Source organism: Micropterus salmoides, unplaced genomic scaffold (genome assembly GCF_014851395.1).
Source record: "Micropterus salmoides isolate LMB-PRFRI ecotype aquatic unplaced genomic scaffold, ASM1485139v1 Ms_hic_scaffold_18, whole genome shotgun sequence".
NCBI classification, from domain to species: domain Eukaryota; kingdom Metazoa; phylum Chordata; class Actinopteri; order Centrarchiformes; family Centrarchidae; genus Micropterus; species Micropterus salmoides.
In genome coordinates this window covers 8,190,055-8,210,193 of record NW_024040928.1, presented here as the reverse complement: position 1 = coordinate 8,210,193, position 20,139 = coordinate 8,190,055, and the positions used below count along the sequence as shown (strand labels likewise).

Below are 20,139 nucleotides of genomic sequence, written 5' to 3'. Positions count from 1 at the left end.
CTTACTCTATCTGAAAGTAATCTCATAGTGGGCTAGAATAAAAAACCCTGGCAGAGTAATGCTTTTTGATGCTCACAACAATATTTGAGTTTGTCGCACCAAACTCTACATGCAAAATATTGGTTTTCTTCAAACATGGAAACAGAATATCTTAGTTTAGTTTTTGGTTTTAATATTCATGGCAGAGGTAAGAAACCTGAGAGGGCTTATATTAAAAACCTCCCCTCTAGAATTTACAATGTAGCCTTACAGTATGTATATTTCTTTTCTTTACATGATCTGATAAAAACGGAAGGAGAAAAAAAAAATGTTATAATCATGATAAATGAAACAGACATAAGCAAATAGGGCAAAGTGAACAGTAATGTCCACCTCCAACACAAAGCCTCTTGCTCCATCAAACAACATTTATAGTCTAAGGTGTGTTTATTAAAAGTTTAAAGAGTTGCAAATTAAAAACTTTTTGAATCTGTTGGTGTTCAAGCAACATCTTAATGATAGATTTGTTTGCCAAATACCACCAACCAGCACTGTGCAGTGAAAACAGTATATTTTAATACTACTTGATTTTAGCCCAGATAATCATACATGCCTACTTTGTAGTTCTACCGTGGTAATACATTTTTAAATTCTATCACAACTTTCTCAATTTTGACAAGAGCCAGTAAGTCTAGTGATGTGCTGCCAAACTCAGTCGAGCAGCATCCATCAACTTAGCTTCCATCAGACCAGTAAACACTCTCTGACTTCATCTTATTTTGAGCATGCGCTCGCATTCACACACACAAACAGCCTCATTTGGGTGACGGCTAAGAGAAAGTCACCTTGTCTGCATTGTTTTATGTTTCGACTGAGTGGCTCAGGCTGCTGTTCCTCCAGTCATTACCACATTGGCTAATGCATGCCCGGTCCATCTCCAAACTGCTATGACACTTTCTGTCTTTCGCTGTCTCCCAGACACATATACATTGCATGCATTTCTACTGTTCCCCTAGGCTCCATGAATAAGTGGTTAACATACCCTGAGCTTTGACTTCACTCAATGTGCCTGTGATCATTAACATCCTAGCTGTCTTAGGACAATGGCTCAGTGGATTGTTTGCTTTGATGTGTGTATAGTTAAGCACAAAAAGTGCCAAAATGATACACGATAGAAAGGAGGGCATCCTTTTAAAACAAGAACAAGAAAAATCAAAGAATTATAGATGAACAAATGCATTAATGGTCCACCTGGTGTGCAGCAAGAGGGAACAAACATAATATACCCTAAAAACAGCATATACCCTGTGATGAAAATTACCCTTCTTATGGTATTGTATTTTAAGCCATTTGTGAATTTATGTTGTACATATTTTTTGTCTTTGATGTGGATATTGTAGTAAAATATAAATAGAATTTTTATTCTATACCGAGCACTAGGGTGAAGAAAATAGTTTGAACAGGTAAAGTGTGAACTTTGTCTTCCCTCAAACATCTAAAACTTATCACTATGTACGTGACTTATGTGTGTTTACAATAAACATGATAAGAAATTTATACTTACAAAAAATGGTTAACCAGTTGTTTTTTGGCCACTTGGGGCAGAACGGCATAAAGCTGAATATTGCATGTTTGAAATATTACAGCCTCATACAGTTGACATGGCTAGCCGTTAGCTAGTTAGCTAACAGTTACCTTTTGGCACATCCAGCAGACATGGAGTGACACTAGCATTCATTTGGTGTCGTGTCCAATAATAACTCTTCTCTTTGCTCTGCTTTTGGTCTCCACCAACTGGTGAGAAAAATGTCCAGCACTTTAGCTGCTAAATGCTCCATGATGTTCATTGGATAGTTGATATCTTTTGTCTGTCTCTGAAAGAAAGCGTTTTCTCTGGAAACGAGGTTGACAAGGGCTGTGAGACTGAACCAAAACAATAAATTTGCCCGCCAGAAACCCAAAGCAGTGAAAGCTGCTAAAATGCTTTATGCTGCCCAAGGGAACGTTTCCACGTTACATGTATTAATTTGACCCATTCTTCAAATAGAAATAAGCAAATACATTAATATAAAGAGTTTGCATATTTAATCATGGCCGTGCTGCAGAGGCAGCTCCATCTTCCATGTGTTTCCAATATTATCCAAATAAGTGTGACTAAGCATGAGTTAGCCCTTGAAAAAGGGTGCTGGGTGGACAGAATCATGGAGGTGATTCACCATGCGGTTGGTCAGTGGTAGTATTGTTGCAATCCTCAACTATTCATTATATGTTGCGCCATTAGGCTGGCATGCCAGCTGCTACCCAGCACCATGAAAACGGCTCACAACCTGCTTTGTGACCTCCACTTCATACTTAAATTCATTCATAATATCTTTTTTTGTTGCTGTTTGAAGCCCAATAGTGTGTTTCTATTGTGTGTATTTGGATGCACGCTTTCACCTACATGTACTTCTTATGCGTCATCTCTTTGTCTCGCTGCCTCTCTCCTGCGCTCCTACACCATATTTACTCCTTCCCGCTACCTCCACCTCTTCCTTTGGATTCAATATCCCCAGATAATGAGGGAATGATTCAGTTGAATTTGGCCCATTGCTCGGATCAGAGTGCGTCAGTATTTCTGTCTGACTTGTATGTGTGTAATGTCTGGCTAGAGCGCTTCAAATGCTACTGTTAGTGCATATTGGTTCGTGTGTTCACTATGAGATAAAAAAAGTGCTTCACTTAGGGCTGATGAATAAGCTGTTGGAGGCATGTTCTGCTGCATCGAGCGAATACCTCCCTTTCTCTTCTGTCTGACAAACAAAAGAGATGCTGAGCGCTGCCATCACAGCCCCTCTCTCATTCAGTCTCCACTGCACTCATCTTCCCCTGTAGGCTACATGAGATGTCATCCGTACACAACACACACACACAGGCATGTCCCTCCTACACTCGTGTTTTGGCATGTGGGCTGGCGCGTGTCACGTGACCGAGGGCCAGCCGCCCAGCTCCCTCTCCGGTCAGTCTGATGTTTGTCGTGCTTTCTGCAAACTCCCAGCACCCCCAGTCAGCTCTCACACCACCCTGCCCCTCCTTCCGGTGTCACAGGGCACCCGCGGCAGCACTGGAGCTATGCAGTGGCAACTTGTGTCAGACTGTGTATGCGGCTGGGGCATGCGCTCTCATCTCTGCTGAGAGGGGGGGTGGGCTACATGCAAGAGGTGGAAGGACGATGAGTAACAAGCACAGAAGCAAGTATGTGAGAGTAGAAGGTGTGGGAAAAAAAGGAAGGGGGTGTTGTGACAGAACACAGAGGACACGTGCAGATGAGCTGAATGACAGCGGGTGGGAGACAGAAACAGATAAACACTGATATGGAAGGAGGTCAAGAGAATGATGAGTGAGTGAGAAGAAGTGGAGAGAGGGCAAGAGACCAATATTTGGCATTTGAGAGGAGCGTTGTCGTCACCAGTCTTGTGTTAGTCACCACAGTATGTTCAGGCAGTGCTTGTTTTCCCCTCCAATACAAATTCAAATGTCACCCTGCCCTTTTAATTATTTTACTTTTTAATGTCCCCTAAGCCGGCCAAACAGTGATGGATGGGTACAAACCTCAGACTTTAATGGAATGCCGTCACCTTTCACCATCACCCCCACTATAGGCTAAGATCTGACGCTGGTAAACATTGTTTACAGGATTTGACTCTAGGTTACACCTTCTGCACTCATTTATGTCCTAAATTCTGGGTAATTCAAAACCTAGCATTATATAATATTACAGAAATAAATGAGCAATTACACCTGTGATTACTGTTAGTATATGAGAGGAATGATGTTTTTTACTGTTGATAAAATTTGAGTTTTTTTATAAGTAATAGTCTTTAGAAAGAGTGCAGCTAAAACCAAAAATAATAACTCATAATGTTTCTGGGTTTTTTTAGGTCTTTTTGGATCCGCTGGGTAACCTTTATTTAACACAGATGAAATGGATGTAATTGTTGAAGTTCACATCTCCTTTCTTCAGACAGAATGGCAGCCTTGCTGCAGTCACACTGTGCATAATCACACCTGCCCTGTGAGATGATCTCACACTAACTTTCTACAGGTAATTAAACACATACTGGCCTAAGGCTGATCTCTTCATCACACAATGGTGACCTGATCATATAATTTATCAAGATATTCCTGTAACAATGCAGGCTTGCTTTCAATGAGCAACATTTTTGTTTTCCTGCAATGTCACACATGCCTGATGAGGAAAAACATCAGTCTGAAAAATTATAAACCTATGTTATTGGCTTTGTTTGTTGTTCTATTTAAAGGAATAGTTCGACATTTTGCATATACACTTTCTTTCCTAAGAGTTAAATGAGAGAGAGTTAAGATCGATGCCACTGTCATTACTATACGTTAAATGTGAAGCTACAGTGAAGCGATGGTTAGCTTAGATTAGCAAACAGACTGGAAACAGGGAAACAGCTAGCCTGCAAACAATGCAGGAGAGTTGAAGCTGGTGAGCTTATGAACTTCAAGATGAGCTCTCTATAGTGCGGAGCCAGTTAATGTCGTGGATGCTGGACATAGAGGGGAGGAGGAGTGTTGTGGTGTAGTGAAAGACAACAAATAGATAGTAGCAGTGAAGTGCACATGTATATGTATGCTTCTGTGAAAGGGATCAGTAGTTTGGGAGTGACCTCAGAAAAGAAGGTAAAGAAATCTTTAGTTTTGTGAATTAGCACTTGCTGATAAGTACTGAATCTAAAAGTGCAACAGTTAATCTTATCTTTTATAGCTACAATGCATCTGGTGCCATTTTCGGCTATTCTATTTCAGTCTGACAACTTGTGAGACAGATTTACAGTGTACGGTCTAGACCTGCTCTATAAAAAGTGGCCTGAGATAACTTATGATTGGGCGCTATATAAATAAATTGAATTCATTTAATCAGAAAACATGTAAATATAGTTTCTGTCATGGCTCTCACTTGTCACTTCCTGCATGGCAACAAAGACGGAAGTGATGGAGAGAAACGCTCTGCCCAGGTGGAACCCTAGAATTAGACACTACATGCTTCATGTGTGCTGTGGTGGAGGTGGAGGTGAAGGTGGGGCTGTAGCTGTAGAGGCAGAGTTTGGTATTTTGAGAAGTGTGGCAGCAGCATTTGCAGGGAGGGTATGAGCAAGTTCATGTGACAGATTGAATGGCTCATCGTGTGTGTGTGTGTTTGACAGGTTACTGTATGTGTCACAGTGAATTGTGTATCATGTGGCACAGCTGAAGCTGTCTGCCTGAACACATTTTTCAGCATTCCCCCTAGTTTGGCACATTAAAGGGTCATTTCACCCAAATCATATTCCAAAAATATATTCTCTCACTTGCCTCTATAGCGGTATGTAGTGATAAAGGTTTGGTTTTATGTACAAGGATAATATCCACTGCTGAAACTGCATATGAAAACTGAAAATGTCTTAATTTTTCCTTAAAGGCTAAGATCTGTATTTTTCAACCTGGACCCTGTTTTCCCATGTTTGTGTGTCTCTGTGACTAATTCGGACAACATTTTATGAAATTGTTCCAGTACAGGGCTGCAACGTAATCCTTGCGGGCAACTGTGTCCCGTTAAAGGACGTCCACTAAATTGCTTGTTTTTGCAACTGACATGTCTCACACCCCTATTTCGCTGCAGCCAACTGCATAGTGGACAGTTTTTTGAAACTTTAGGCAACACAGACAAAAACCCATCACCTCCATTATATTGGCAGATGTTTCACTGGCTAACATTTCAATAACTCAACTGTCCGCATGCCTTCATACTCTGGCAATAGGCAAAACTGGTAATGTTTTTTATGATCTCTTCATCAGCTCTCTCACTCATCCACTTATAAAATTTACCCACTGTCTGTTGACCTGCTCTGAGTAAATACTGTATGTATTTTATGTGTTTCTCTCTGTGCAGTTGCATCTGTGTATTTGCACATAGAGCGCCTGTCACTTTGTGTGCGTATGTGTGTTTAAGCTAAGTAGAAGAAGAGATCTCTGCAAAGCTTCATGAGCACCTGGTGTGTGTGTGTGTGTCTTCACTTCAGTGGAATTACCCTGCTTCTTCATTAATACTGTGGCTAAATCAGCAGCTGACAGCAGCTGTGGCCGGGGCCAAGAGGACATGAGTACTGATCTGAAGTAGATTAGGGAGGATATTGTGTTTGTGTGTGTGTCTGTGCATGCACACTTTGCGCTTCCACCCACCTGCCCTTCCCTCACCCTTACCAGGACACAATCAATACACCATCCTGGAGCAGAGATGGAGGATCTCGGCTTTATGGAGTCGTTACAGTCCCCTGTGTGCGCGTTATGAATGGGCCCCATAAGGCTGTTGATAGGCAGAGGGATAGCGTAGCAAAGCACAGCCATAACAAAGGAAAAGATGAGGTACACATAGCTCCAGTAGTCAGTTCCTCTTTTATAACATCATTTCGATTACCGTATTGATCAGCCTGCAGCAGAACAGACAAAATCATAATCCCAAAACAGATCGGGAGCCGGTTGATTGTAAGATTTGTACATAGTAGAATAACATTACAGGGCCTGGGAGAGTTTGCAAAGGCTTTCCACTGTCAAGGAAACTAAGATAGAGAGCAATGTTTTCATGAGTCAAGTAGACAAACTGTCTTTTTTAGAGTATAAGAACAGCCTGTTGTTGCTCTGATGGAAACCTTGTGCTGTAAGGGAATCACAGAGATGAAATATTATACTTACCATGTCTCAAAGACAGAGATGGAATGCCTTGCAACTTTGGCAGGTTTGAGTGATTAACATCTAAGAAATGCACAGTGACCATCACAGTACTGTTACAGTTCTACATTGCAAATGAGCAACATTAAAGCTTTTTCTTCTCTCTTTCTTTTTTCATGTAATATTCAGTTTGATCTCTTGCCCACAAGTAGTCTTCAAAAGCATGCTGAAAGTGGCAAGGTATTTGGCTTCAGAAGAAAATCACCTGTTTTTCAGAGACATCAGTCATGCTGGTTAAATCTAAAATAAATTTGAGCTATAGGGCAGCTACAACATTTCTGTGAAATATGATTAATTTACTGTTTATCCTAATTCAGAAAGTACACTGAATTCAATGGTTGTTTGGGTAACTCTAAATGTTGCCGCTGTTGATTTACAATAATCAGAGAGCCAGATTCTGCGAACATTTTCTCTGCAATCTAGAGTTTAACTGATAATCACATGCAGGCAAGAAGAACAAACAACCATGAGTCATATTAGCATGCTTTGCATACTCAAACATTGCAGCAGCATTAGGCTGGCTTTTTCTAAATGGATTTATTGCTGGGAATGTCCTTGTAGAGCTGAAAAAAATAGTTGATTAATCAATCTTCAAAATGCCAAACATTCTCTAATTCTAGCTTTTTCACTTTGTCTTCTGTGTGAAACTTTATAGATAAATCCGGTTTATGTGTGAATGTAAACAGGCTGGCACCTTACTTGTAAACCTGTGCATAACACTGTAATGTGTAGGGATGAGGATCGAGACCCGGTTCCAAAATTTCTCAAAACCCGAAAATCAATAAGGTTCGAGCTTATCGATACTGCTGTCCAGACTTGCTGGTCCTATGATGTAACGTTAAGTCTCTAGCGTCAAATCTAATTTAATTTGAAACGCAATGGATAAGAAAATCATCAGGGTGCAGTCTGCCTGCTCTCTGTCGGCTCCTACACACACACACACACACAGCTGCAGCAGAGCGACGTCGCCGTGGAATACGGTGAGGGTTAAGTACTGAAGTCAAGCCAGCCTCCACTTCGAAAACGACAGTCAAGCCAGCCCTCGCGCTGTTTTGCGATGCGCGTTTTTTTCTAGGCATTACGGTAACATCGTGTCGCAGCACATTTCAAAATAAAAGTGTGCTTCAGTTGGACATAATGCAATTGATGTGGCAGAAACGATTGAATATATAAATAAATGCTTAAGACAACACAAGTATCTTAAGAAAATATTACATTCTCACAGAAAGCTTACTAAATTAACCCAAGATTGGAACTCTGAAAAGAAAACCTTCTGTTTCCACTGACTCATTTCACTTCACAGTGACAGCAGACCACCTCAGGGTGACCCTCTGTCAATATCAGAGCAATCTGATGTTTGGTTTTAATATCACAGCCCTTGAAAATGTCTAATATTTTCACTGAATTTGCTGATTTCAGATGGATGTAAAAAGAAAACCCTTGGTGAAGATCCGAAATACACTATGTTGAAAAGGTTTTAGGGCGCTTGCCTTTAAATGTACACAAGATGGTTAATGAAATCCTATTCTTAATCCGTAGGGTTTAATATGGAGTTGGACCACCCTTTGTAGATATAACAGCTTCAACTCTTCTGGAAAGGCTGTCCACAATGTTTAGGAGTGTGTTTATGGGAATTTTTGACCATTCTTCAATAATCCCATTTGTGAGGTTAGGCACAGATGTTGGACGTGAAGGCCTGGCTCGCATTCTTGCTCTAATTCATCCCAAAGGTGTTCTATGGGTTGAGATCAGGACTCTGTGCAAGCCAGTCAGGTTCTCCACACCAAACTCACTTATCCATGTCTTTCTAAAAAGAAAACCTGCAGTTTCCACCATTCATTTCACTTACCAGAAATAGCAGACCACCGTAGAGCATCCCTCAGTCAGTATCAGAGCTTTCTGATGTAGAGTTACGAAATTAAAGCCCTATAAAATGTCTTATATTTTCACTGAATACCCCCTGAATTCAGATTGATGGTAAAAAATACAAAGGTAATGTTAACCCTAATGGTAACCCTAGTCCTCAACTTGACTTTAAGGATATTACCTCCTTCAATCACACCCACACATCACCCACTGAAATTTGAATTGCGCACGTAGATGACCATTAGAACGTTGCTACAGATACCTGAGTACTTTATTATAGCAGTGTCCCTACTGCAGACTAACCCTTCAGCAGACGATGGAGTGGCAGGGCCCATCAGTAGAGGGCTCTGCCTGTGCTTATAGAATTAGTTACCAAGCTGTGACGTTCATGCTTTCTCACACAGGCTCAGCCCCCCCACTGGATTCTATGGGTATAATGAGAAGAGCCCCATGACTGTCCACCCCAGCAACGACAAGCACCAATAACACGACAATCACTGTGAAGTGAAATGAGTCGATGGAAACAGGACGTGTTCTTTTAACATCCATCTGAAATCAGCAAATTCAGTGAAAATATTAGACATTTTCAAGGGCTGTAACTTTCAAACTAAACATCAGATTGCTCTGATATTGACAGAGGGACGCCCTGAGGTGGTCTGCTGTCATTGTGAAGTGAAATGAGTCGGTGGAAACAGAAGGTTTTCTTTTCAGAGTTCCAATCTTGGGTTAATTTAGTAAGCTTTCTGTGAGAATGTAATATTTTCTTTAGATACTTGTGGTGTCTTAAGCATTTATTTATATATTCAATCGTTTCTGCCACATCAATTGCATTACGTTCAGCAGAAGCTCACTTTTATTTTGAAATGTGCTGCGACACGATGTTACCGTAATGCCTAGAAAAACACGCATCGCAAAACAGCGCGAGGGCTGGCTTGACTTCAGTGGTTAAGTTGGCTCCAAACTACTGTAACGTTAGTTGTTGACAGCTACGCTCTTTACTGTAAGTACGTGCGAAAAAACCTTCTCAAGTAAAAAGACAATACTTTATCAATACAGCTGTCTGTAAAGTAACGTTAAACATGTAACGTTAGAAATGGTTAATTAAATCATCTCTGTCCTCAGTATCTCATCCTGTATGTTATACAGAAGCACAGCTAACGCTAGCTTGGCATTAGCCAAATGTTAAAAACAAGCTAAATAGAAAGCTGTCTGTCTGGAGAAGAGACTGGTCTGTACTCTCAAAAACTCAGCTGCTGGCTGAGACAAACCAGCCGCTCGTCCTTCTACCTGGTAAGGTTACCTGCAGCAGCGAGAGAGGAGGGACTGATACAGATACTGATACTGATGTTGTTCTTTCTAAGCGTCACTCACTACTTGTGATGTCAGATAAAGTTATTGAGTTACTTTGCTGTTGTAAACATTAATGTTGCTGCTCTAGAAACAACATTTAGCTGTATTTAAAATATTAAATTAAAAACAACCAGGCAGTAAATATGTACAATTTTATATATGTTTATTTATCGCAAGTGGTCATCTCAATACATAACGTTATGGCACATTGAATATTTCCCGCATACCGTGCAGGCCTACCTCATGCCTGCATGTTGGGTCTGGTCTTACCAAACAACCATCACTAAATAATAGTAAAATATCAATAGTGATATCGATAAAGAATCTGATCGTTAAGCAGTCTCAATAAGGGTATCATTATAAATAAAAATTAACGATCCCCATCCCTAGTAATGTATGTGAAAGTTTTCACTTCTTAGTGCACACAAGAAATCTGTCAAATAGATCCCTTAAAACCTTTTACATGTTAAAGTTGTAGTCATCAAATTCCATTAATATAAAGGTTAAGGGCTTAAAAACCTTTAAACTAAGTAAAATGTTGTTTCTGTTTTGTGTTGTTGTGTCAACTTTAGATAAAACTATTAAAAAATAAAAACCACAAGCCTCTGCTGCATGAAATCAGTTTTACTTTTATATCTCCATTAATTCCTTATATTTCATGTGGCATGTCATGCCTGCCTTTCACACGTATTTCAATGCCATCTCCATTTTGTTGTTTCTTCCGGGAAACTCCCGTAATTTGCATTTTTATATAAAAAATCATCATTCATGGATCCGAGTTTTGGATTTATTCATATTTGGAGTTCTGTTTGTCACGCTACATACAATTTCAACCCACCTGTCCCCACAACCTGGCAACCCACAACCCGATCCATTGTGCACAGCTGCTCTCTGCGTAGGCAGACGGGCCAGCTAATTTAACACTAGATGTTGTCAAAATGTCAGGACAGGGACAACACCTGAAATAATCTAAATACACCCGCAAATATAAGCAGAGTTGGACTTAACAGTTTGAACTTGAAGATTTTAATAATAAGCTAATTTGTCCTGGGTTTTATCACTAATTAACTACAGGGTCCGACAGATGCGGTACATTCATGTTGCTTTATCCCCAAAGGCTGTGTCATTATTCATTTCAGACCAGGGCTTTGAGACTGAATAACTTCCACATTCATGCAGACTATCTTCATCTGTCGGAAGGGGCGACTGCCAGCTGTGATTAACCCAAACACCTATGCTTTCACTGCTACCAGAGGAATGGAGGCGTCGCTGGAGAGGATAATGCATAAATCACATGCTGGATTTGTCTCTAGAACAAACACTTTATTGAAGAATCAAGGAAATAATCAAAAGATTTATCTATAATCTTAATAATCATTAGTTGCAGCTCTTGTCCTATGCATCTCTGCTGTAGCTTTGTGTTCATGTACTTTGTTGAAGATAGCCTAAACCTATAAAACAAACTTTGTTAGTATTGTGTGGTACATTACCAGTAGATTTTGTTGTGTGTCATGTCAGGAGTTTAAGCATAGTCATTAACTGCACTGACAGCTACATGACTGTTTGTCGTGTACACAGACCCACACATACAACCCATGTGCACAAACCCACACATAAATACGCACAATCTCATATTTTGAGAGTTGGAAATACTGCCTCCTGACATGTTTTCTTTCTTGTGCAGTTTCCCTACTCCTCTGCTGCCCTTATTCCCACCAGCCGGTCTTTCACTCCCCGTGGTTTTTCTCTCTCCTTCCCCCTCTCGTCAGTCCTCCGCGGCACTCGGGTCACCTGTGTTGATTTACTGTCAAATCTTCCAGGATTATCGGTAATCCCACAGCAGTGAAATCTGTTTGCCGACAGATGTGCTCCGTCACTGCTGCAGTTTCCTGCGTACACACTGCCCTATATACCAGAAAAGGCCTGTCTTCCTACCCAGAAAAGGAAAAAACATTAATTTTCCGCCTCAGTGGATTCCAATTGACAACATTCTACTCTCCTTTTCTGTGGTATTTTGTTGTAACTGACTATAATGAGAGGTCACTTTCTACTTTTGTGGATTAGGGGGTTGGAGTAAATTTATTGTGAGTAAATAGGTATGATATTAGGTAGATTCTCACAGGGTCACAGGTATTCCCGTGGCATTAGCCATCGCTTCTCATGCTTCTCACTCAGTCGGCAGGCATTCGATCACTTGAAAATACAGTCATGCATTTGTGCATGATCTCTTTTTCATCTTGGTAGATTGAAGTTGAAATAGAAAATGACTGAGAAACAAATTGGACCGCACACACCTTAAAAGACATAAGTTGTATCGATCCAGCTGTCCTCAAATGGGTAGTACGTAATATTACTAGTGTATGATGCTATAATATTGCAGTTTGCAGTGGAGTTCAGTTCATTCACATGGAAATAAATATTTTTCAACCATTACTGCTCTGGCAAATTATTCCCTACATAGAAAAAAACAAAAAACCCTGTAAGACACGGTTCACACTGAGGTATAATTATCATCTTTACACTTGACATGTATTTGTTATGGATATATGAGAAGTCTCCAACCCCTGTATTTGTTCCCCAGGTGGTGTACAAGAACAATGATATCCGCCTTGAGCTGTCCCGCCTCGCCCGCATTGTGGACCCCAAGATGAAACTCCAGGGTGATGTGGTCTTCAAGTGTGAAAATGTTCCCACCCTTGACCCCATCAACTTCGAGACCCCGGACTCCTACCTGGCCTTGCCGAAATGGAACACCAAACGCGTGGGCTCCATCTCATTTGACTTTCGCACCTCCGAACCCAACGGGTTGATACTCTTCACTCACGGCAAGGCCCAGGACCGGCGGGATGCAAAGGGCCAGAAGAACAACAAGGTGGACTTCTTTGCAGTGGAGCTGCTCGATGGAGGGCTGTACCTGCTGCTGGACATGGGCTCCGGCACCATCAAGGTCAAGGCTACACAGGCTAAGGTCAACGATGGCGCCTGGCACCATGTGGACATCCAAAGAGACGGCCGCTCAGGTAAGGACAGAGGGGAAAGCAGCTTCTCAGAATTTCACAAATAAATTTTGAAGTAGTCGAAATAGAAACTAACAGATTTCAGCCACACAGTTTACCAACAATAGAATTAGAAACTTAATTTCTGTTTAACATCCCTGTCATGGGCTGTTAAAGTAAACTGTGATCAGCTTGGTGTTTTGGGAAGGCACTGGGGTTTCGTTATGTCATTGTTTTTCATTTCTCTCTCTCTTTCACACACAAGTACATAATCAAGAATGGCTTCAATCAGGAAACTGAACTCCTGGCTCAATTAAAAATATGTTGCCTTTGGCTATACAGTATATAGATTTATAGTCAGAGCTGGCAAGGCAAATAAACTGCTAGACTACAGAGTAATCAAACGTAGAGATATAAAGGTACGCTCCCGTACAATATATCCTAAAATAGTGAGTAAAAAAGAAGAGCTGCTGTTTCCTTCAGTAATGCTGTAGCGACTTTGTTATATATTAGTTTGTTATATATCATTTATATTTGGAAACCTGCATTTATTTATTTTATTTTATTTCAGGTTTATTTAACAGGGACAATGCACACTAATAATACATAAATAAATGTATAGTGTGCCAGAATTAGACAAAAGGCTATTTTACATCTGCTGTCCCTGGACAGATCTTAATATGTCACACCTAAAAAATATAAAAAGATTAAAATAGTACATACAGGTTAATACAAGAATAAAATTACCATAACTGTATAAAAAATTACTAAACCAACATATAAACAGGAACAGTTGGCCAATATCAACAACAACACACATGCACACACAAGCCAAACTGTCCATATAACGAACATTGTGTAATAGCAACGGCATTCATTTTTGAATATAACTGGGACAATGACGAACATCTAAATCTAAACACATATGAGCCAGACAACCTCATAGGCATAGGACAAGAAACACAAACAGGCAGGACAGAGAAGACAGCAAAAGTTAGTGTCTAAGGGCCCAATTTACTAACATCCCGAATAAAGAGTACTAAACTGCATGTGCATTCTAAAATATTGCACATGCAAATTTAGTACCTGTTATTGGTGATTTACTAAGAATTATTGCGTAGCTGACAACAGGAGCAAACACAATGGAGGTGGGAGTATTAAAATGAGGGTTTTGCGTGTTTCCACCATGGAGAGTCGGGAGGGAAAGCAGCCATTGCGTGAAAACCTTGGTTTGTTTCATTCAGTGCGTCCCGATTATGTGGAAATCGTACCTGCCAATCCTGCCTGAGATTACACTAAGTACTTGGGACAGCACACCTGGAAAAACAGCTTTGGAAAACCCCAGCAAAAACAGCCTACAGTATGCTGGAATGATCCAGACGTGAGGAAATGCCAGCAGATCGTGCTTCATCCAGCCAGGGGGAACTCCTGCCTCTGTCTCTGTACCCCCAACGCCCCATTCCCTCTTCGATACCTACAGTGAGTTGTGTCGCTATTACGACTGGTGCGCTGTTGGTGATCGTTCCCTCTGGCTGGATGAACTTTACGCATGATCCGTGCACTACTGCAGCTGGGGGCTCTCCACAGCGCCACGCAACTTTCTCAATTCTTCCCTCTCACGGAGAAAAGAAGTCAGGTCGAAACAATATGTTAATACAACAGTATTGCCAAAACTAAATGAAAATAGAAAAAAAATCTATTCATGTAGTTCATCGAATAAATAATATAAAATATTTGTATTTCAGTACATTTGATATAGAATAATATTATCTAATGTTAATTTCTCTACATTTTCTTTCATTACGGCTGTGTCTCCTTCTGGCAACAATAACAGCAGCCAATGGTTTGCAACTTCCTTTCAAACGTATTAAATACAGAGGCCGTTGCACTCACGTGAAATTGCGTTTAGGCTTGGTAGATCACATTACGTGCAGTAAATGTATTTGCATTTTACGCCCCAAATTGCATATTCATTAAGGCAAAAGTAGTAAATGAACAACAGGTACTATCTTGCGCTTTTGAAAGACGTCACTCTGCATGCACACCGTTAGTAGATCAGCTTACGTGCTAATTTGCTGGTGATACCAAGTTTGCACATGTTTTTACTCACGCAAACCTTTAGTAAATCAGGCAAGTGTAATGTTGACAGTCCTGACTACCTGTTAACCACTTCTTTAAGTTAAATTTAAAAGAAGCGTAAGTTTTAAAATTCCTAATGTGAATTGGGATGAGGTTCCATTCACGAGCAGCCCTGACTGAAAAAACTGTTTGACCGAGTGCACATTTCCTCAACGGGACAGTCTCAGGGAATGAATAAAAAAAAAAAGAAAGATCCACAGTTGATTTCATTACAGCAACAATGAATATATTATTTTATCAGGCAACTTTGGTCATGTCCTGACCTTTCCTCCACAACTTTACCATTCAACACCATCAATAATGGCTCAGTTGGTTTTAATGTACTGAAATTGTTTAGGTTAATGGAAATTCAAATTAGGACAAAAAAAACCTAGAATAATTATGACCCTGTAGACTCCATGCAGCTGTCACTACTGAACTACACCAGCTGTAAGAATCAAGGTTGTAATCACGCTAGTGCTTATTTCAGCTTTTTCCTGCATCACAACCACAGGATGATGTAAACATCCTCTAAATATTCATTTCAGTGATGATTTATTGCCGGGATAAAGTCGTACTTCTCTCTTGATTGCTACTGACTATTTCCCCTCGCTTCCTTCCATCTGTATGTCCTCTGACCTCAAAACATCGCCAAATACGAAAGTATTAGAAGAAGATTATATTAGAGAAAAGGGTTAGAAACTTCTGTTGCCTTGAGCTCCAAACCCGACACAATCTCTGCATTAGGTGGGATCCTCCAGGAGAACTCAGGGTGTGTTAGTCGGCGCTACAGCCTGTGTTATATATCAGGTTAGAGCAGCCAATTTAGCCGTGTGTCAGAGCTCGCTGCTTTGATTAATCACCAGCACAGCCCCCAGTGCGATAGCAGAGTAGAAAGTAGGATTTTCACGGGGAAAAAGAGGAATGAGACAGATATATGGATACCAGACTGAGGGATGGTTAAGAACAGGCATAATCACACTTGTGGCTTGAGTGAAATGTTAATAGGAGTTGCAAGTGAATTAAATTTCTTGTCCACGCAGAACTCAAGCCACAATCTCTCTGTCTGGCTGCAAGGTGAATGTGACACAAGTCAAACGGGAGAGCTCACAAAACGCTTTCTTTTACATTTTCTTGACCTCAGTAACAGCTGATAGGGAGGTGAAGATTGAGGTAATATTGTACAAGAAGACACAATATAAGTGAAACCCTCTTTTTCTTCTTTCTTTAATGAACTACTTATATTTAAATGCACAATCTGTCATCATTAGGCTACACTAATTACAGCTGTACGTGCATATGTAATTGAAAAGTATGACTTTCTGGAAATTTTCTGATCATGATTTAATTTTGGTGTCTGTGGTGTTATTTCTATATGTTTGGAATATACATGACATAATCAGTTTACAGGGCACCTTTGTATTACAAATGCAGTTGTAGAATTTTCTGTATTCTGTTCTTTTAACAATGCATGTTCACACACAAGTAAGGAGTTTCTTTGTTTAGCTAATTACCTGTCGGTTTGTCATTCATTTTCCTGGTAAAATCAGCTTTGTCTTAATGCGTTTGATCTATGTGACCCCTGCATAGAGCTAGATTAATTAGGGGTTCTATGGATGTACAGTTTAAAGATATAGATAAAATATATAAAATGTTTCATGGAGACCTTGTGCCAGCGGAGTGCTTATTTTGTTGGATGAAAGCTTTTTTTCTTTTCCCCCTGTTCTGTAATTTTTTGACTCATATAGAGTTCCCCTGAAGAGAGTGTTACAAAGCCAGTGATCAGTGCAATTCTGGCTGCCAAACATAGCTTTGCACCTCCACCTACTTACACCACATCTTAGCACAGACGCAGGAGTGCTGTGCTATTTTTGTCAGCCTCATTTACAACTTCTGTTACTCGTGATCGCCAGCACCTCCAATTTGTTAGAGATTCAGGTTGCAGAATTACCGAAAATCTATCAGCAGACTATCAATCTGTCATTTTCACCTCTTTCTTCCCTTTGATGAACAAAAAAGGAACGTTAGTCTCAAATTCACTGTGAAGATATTATTTTTGTTTGGCCTTAAAATGCCATTTTTGTGGATGTGCCAAATACTGTAAATTGAGGGCAATAAAAGTCACTTGTTTTCAGAGGAGTTCCTGTTATTTCAGGAATTTAGCAGAAGCAAGTGCTGTTTTCTGTCAGCAAGCAAAACATAGCAGAGCACTTAACTAGTAGAACATGACACTTGCTTTACAATAAAATTGAACAAGAAACGGAGATAACATCTCACTCTACCAGCATTCTCTTTTTTTATGGCATACGATAGGAGTAGATTACCTGACACGTTGACATGTACATTCTGGCCAGTATTTAATAATGGATTTTACTTCCTCCAGGCATCATCTCAGTAAACAGCCGCCGGACCCCTTTCACAGCCAGCGGAGAAAATGAGATCTTGGACCTGGAGGGGGACCTTTATCTGGGTGGTCTGCCTGACAACCGGGTGGGCCTGGTGCGCCCCACTGAGCTCTGGACCGCTATGCTCAACTACGGCTATGTGGGCTGCGTCCGGGATCTGTTCATTGATGGACGCAGCAAGGACATCCGGCAGATAGCTCAGTCCCAGAATGTGACCAGCATCAAGTCCTCGTGTAGTAAGGTGACGGGAAAACAGTGCGACAGCAACCCCTGCAAGAACAATGGTGCATGTAAGGAGGGATGGAACCGCTTCATCTGTGACTGTACTGGAACTGGCTTCTGGGATAGCACCTGTGAGAGAGGTAAGACTTCCAATCATTCCTGTCTATGTGCTGATTTGTTAGTGAATGGCTTTTTAAAAGGGGTACAGCCCCTGTACTCCTTTTACATGCTAATACATCTCTTTGGTAAGTGTGCTTCTGGAATAGTGTTACTTTCTAACTATATGTTTGTGTACATCACAATGTGCAAAATGTGTAGAATAGTCATGAAGTAGTTTTACAAAGTTGAAATATCTTTCCTGGTATCCTAAAGGTGGTTTTAAGGAACTGGTGTAGCCACTATCAGCTAACAATAGCTTTTCCAAGAAAGTGGACAGGGCTCTGTTTTAGCAGACAGGCAGAAGTGTGACTTGGGACACTTTCCTCACAATATTTATGGAAGCTTTGCTGAAAGATTTAATAGGATTTCAGTTTTCGGCCAAGTGGCTTTGGAAAAGCGAAGCCTTTTTTTCGCCAGAGAAGGTTCTGCGGTGAAATTGAACTTCTCTCTGCTGGTGAAATGGGCTCTCCTTGTCTGGGTTTTAAGAGCTTGGACGCATTAAGTTTTTATGAGACGGCAGAGATAGGGACACTTGGAGCTGTGGGAGGGTATGTTATCGGACTATTGTTCAGATTGTCCTTCACTTTCTCACTATTTTACAGAGATTTTCATGGGTTCAGTAGTGGGCTTTAAGTACTTTCTTAAGAACTGGAGGTGTGTAAAGAAACATACTTATAGGCGGAATAATGAGTGTCTGAAGAGTAGGTTGTTACAACGACCAGTAAGCATTGCAGGAGGCTGGATGATAATGTGTTATTAATGAATAAAGCAAGCCCAAGGAGAATAGGGATCAACATGTACCTTACACTGAGATACGTCTGTGTTATAGACTACTATATACTGTATATTGTAAGGACTGAAACATGTCCTTCCTGTGTTGTTAATGTAACTTAAAGAATTAAAGTGTGAGTACAGCAAATGTTTTGTAATGAATCATAAAGTAACCCCTTTTGGAAACAGATGGAATTCAGAGGAAGTGGAACATAGATGTTCAAAATACATATCAATAAGTAAAAGCATATGTCCTGTCCTGTTAGTCACAACATGACACTTAGGAAGCTAAGGCTGTCTGATGGAGTTAACCCTGTCTTAGCCGGACTGTTGCATCTATTTTAGTAACATCCCATGATGTTGTCTCAGCACAAAAGGGGGGAAAAGGCAGCTGTGTACTGGCTAAGAAACACTCAAACAGAGCTAATGTGCCTCACTGACCTTCTACCCAAAAAGAAGAAAACATATCTCCAGTGATATCTCCATATACTCACGACTGCCAATCCTCCTCAGTTCTTCTTCTGTCCTGTTCCGCTTCCTTCCCACATCGATCTCTGAAAGGCTGTACATATGCATGCACTCGGTGAGTGCTCTTGCCGCTGGTTGATAACCCAAGGGGCTGCAGGTCTGCCCTCCAGTTCTGGAGCTGTAGAACAAGCCTCAGTTTGTTTAGCAGTGGATTTTTACCTCATGCAGTAAGATTTGAGGTTGTAAAATGTGCTGATGTTGCCAATACTGTCATGACTGAATTCATGCTTCTGGATTTTAGTTTCTTGGTTCAAATACTAGTTGAATCCCTCCTAGTCAGTTTAATTGTTTAGAGGTATGTTGCTACCCATTGACGTAGTGTTGGTAATGTTAAATTGTATTTGTACATTTTAAATCACTGCTCCTTTAAGGTGTTTCAATAATAAGCAGGGAACAACACCTTGGCTTCTGAGAGCTTTGGATGGGCATTTGCTGTTCATTTCTTACTTCTATAGATTAACTGATTAATTGATAAGTTAGTTGATCAGTTAATCAGCAATGACAGGTGTAACTCCAAAAGTAGGCAATGAGTTACAGATGATGACCTGAAAGTAAAATTACTTGATTGAATTACGTGATTGAAGTCAAACATAATGGTTACACAATGGTTTTGTCTGCATCATATATTTGCCTACCTTCTAACGTTTTTAGGGAATCTTTTGGGCCTTAACTTTCATCCATCTTGCCTTTTGTAGACACTTATCAAGGTCAGGATCTTAATTGTCATAGTGTGGACAGAGCAGCGTAGACGTTCTCTCCCTCTGTATCTTCCCTCCAGCTCTTCCTGGGGGATCTGTAATCCCTCCGGTGTGTTCTGGGTCTGCTCTGTGGTCAGACCTGAACATCTTGAACCACCTCTACTAGAGCTCCTGTCGGTGCAAAGGCACAGCAGCTCGATACCGGAGCCCTCTCAGTTTGCTTTACCGCTAACTTTCTCAGGCAGAGCGAGGCCAGCCACCCTGTGGAGGAATCTC

At 40.7% G+C, this 20,139-nt stretch overlaps 1 protein-coding gene across 7 annotated transcripts in view; it reads left to right on the top strand.

Moving 5' to 3' along the window:
* The window catches only part of LOC119909150 (neurexin-3b), a 287,510-nt gene that overhangs the window by 76,650 nt on the left and 190,721 nt on the right, over positions 1–20,139 (top strand). For all 7 annotated transcript variants that reach the window (XR_005445387.1, XR_005445385.1, XR_005445386.1 and 4 more), the window contains 2 exons: positions 12,548–12,986; positions 17,464–17,847. Coding sequence is in view for 4 of the 7 variants with exons in the window: in XM_038727230.1 (XP_038583158.1) it covers positions 12,548–12,986; positions 17,464–17,847 (823 nt within the window). In the remaining 3 variants the exon portion in view is untranslated. The remainder of the gene's footprint in view (positions 1–12,547; positions 12,987–17,463; positions 17,848–20,139) is intronic.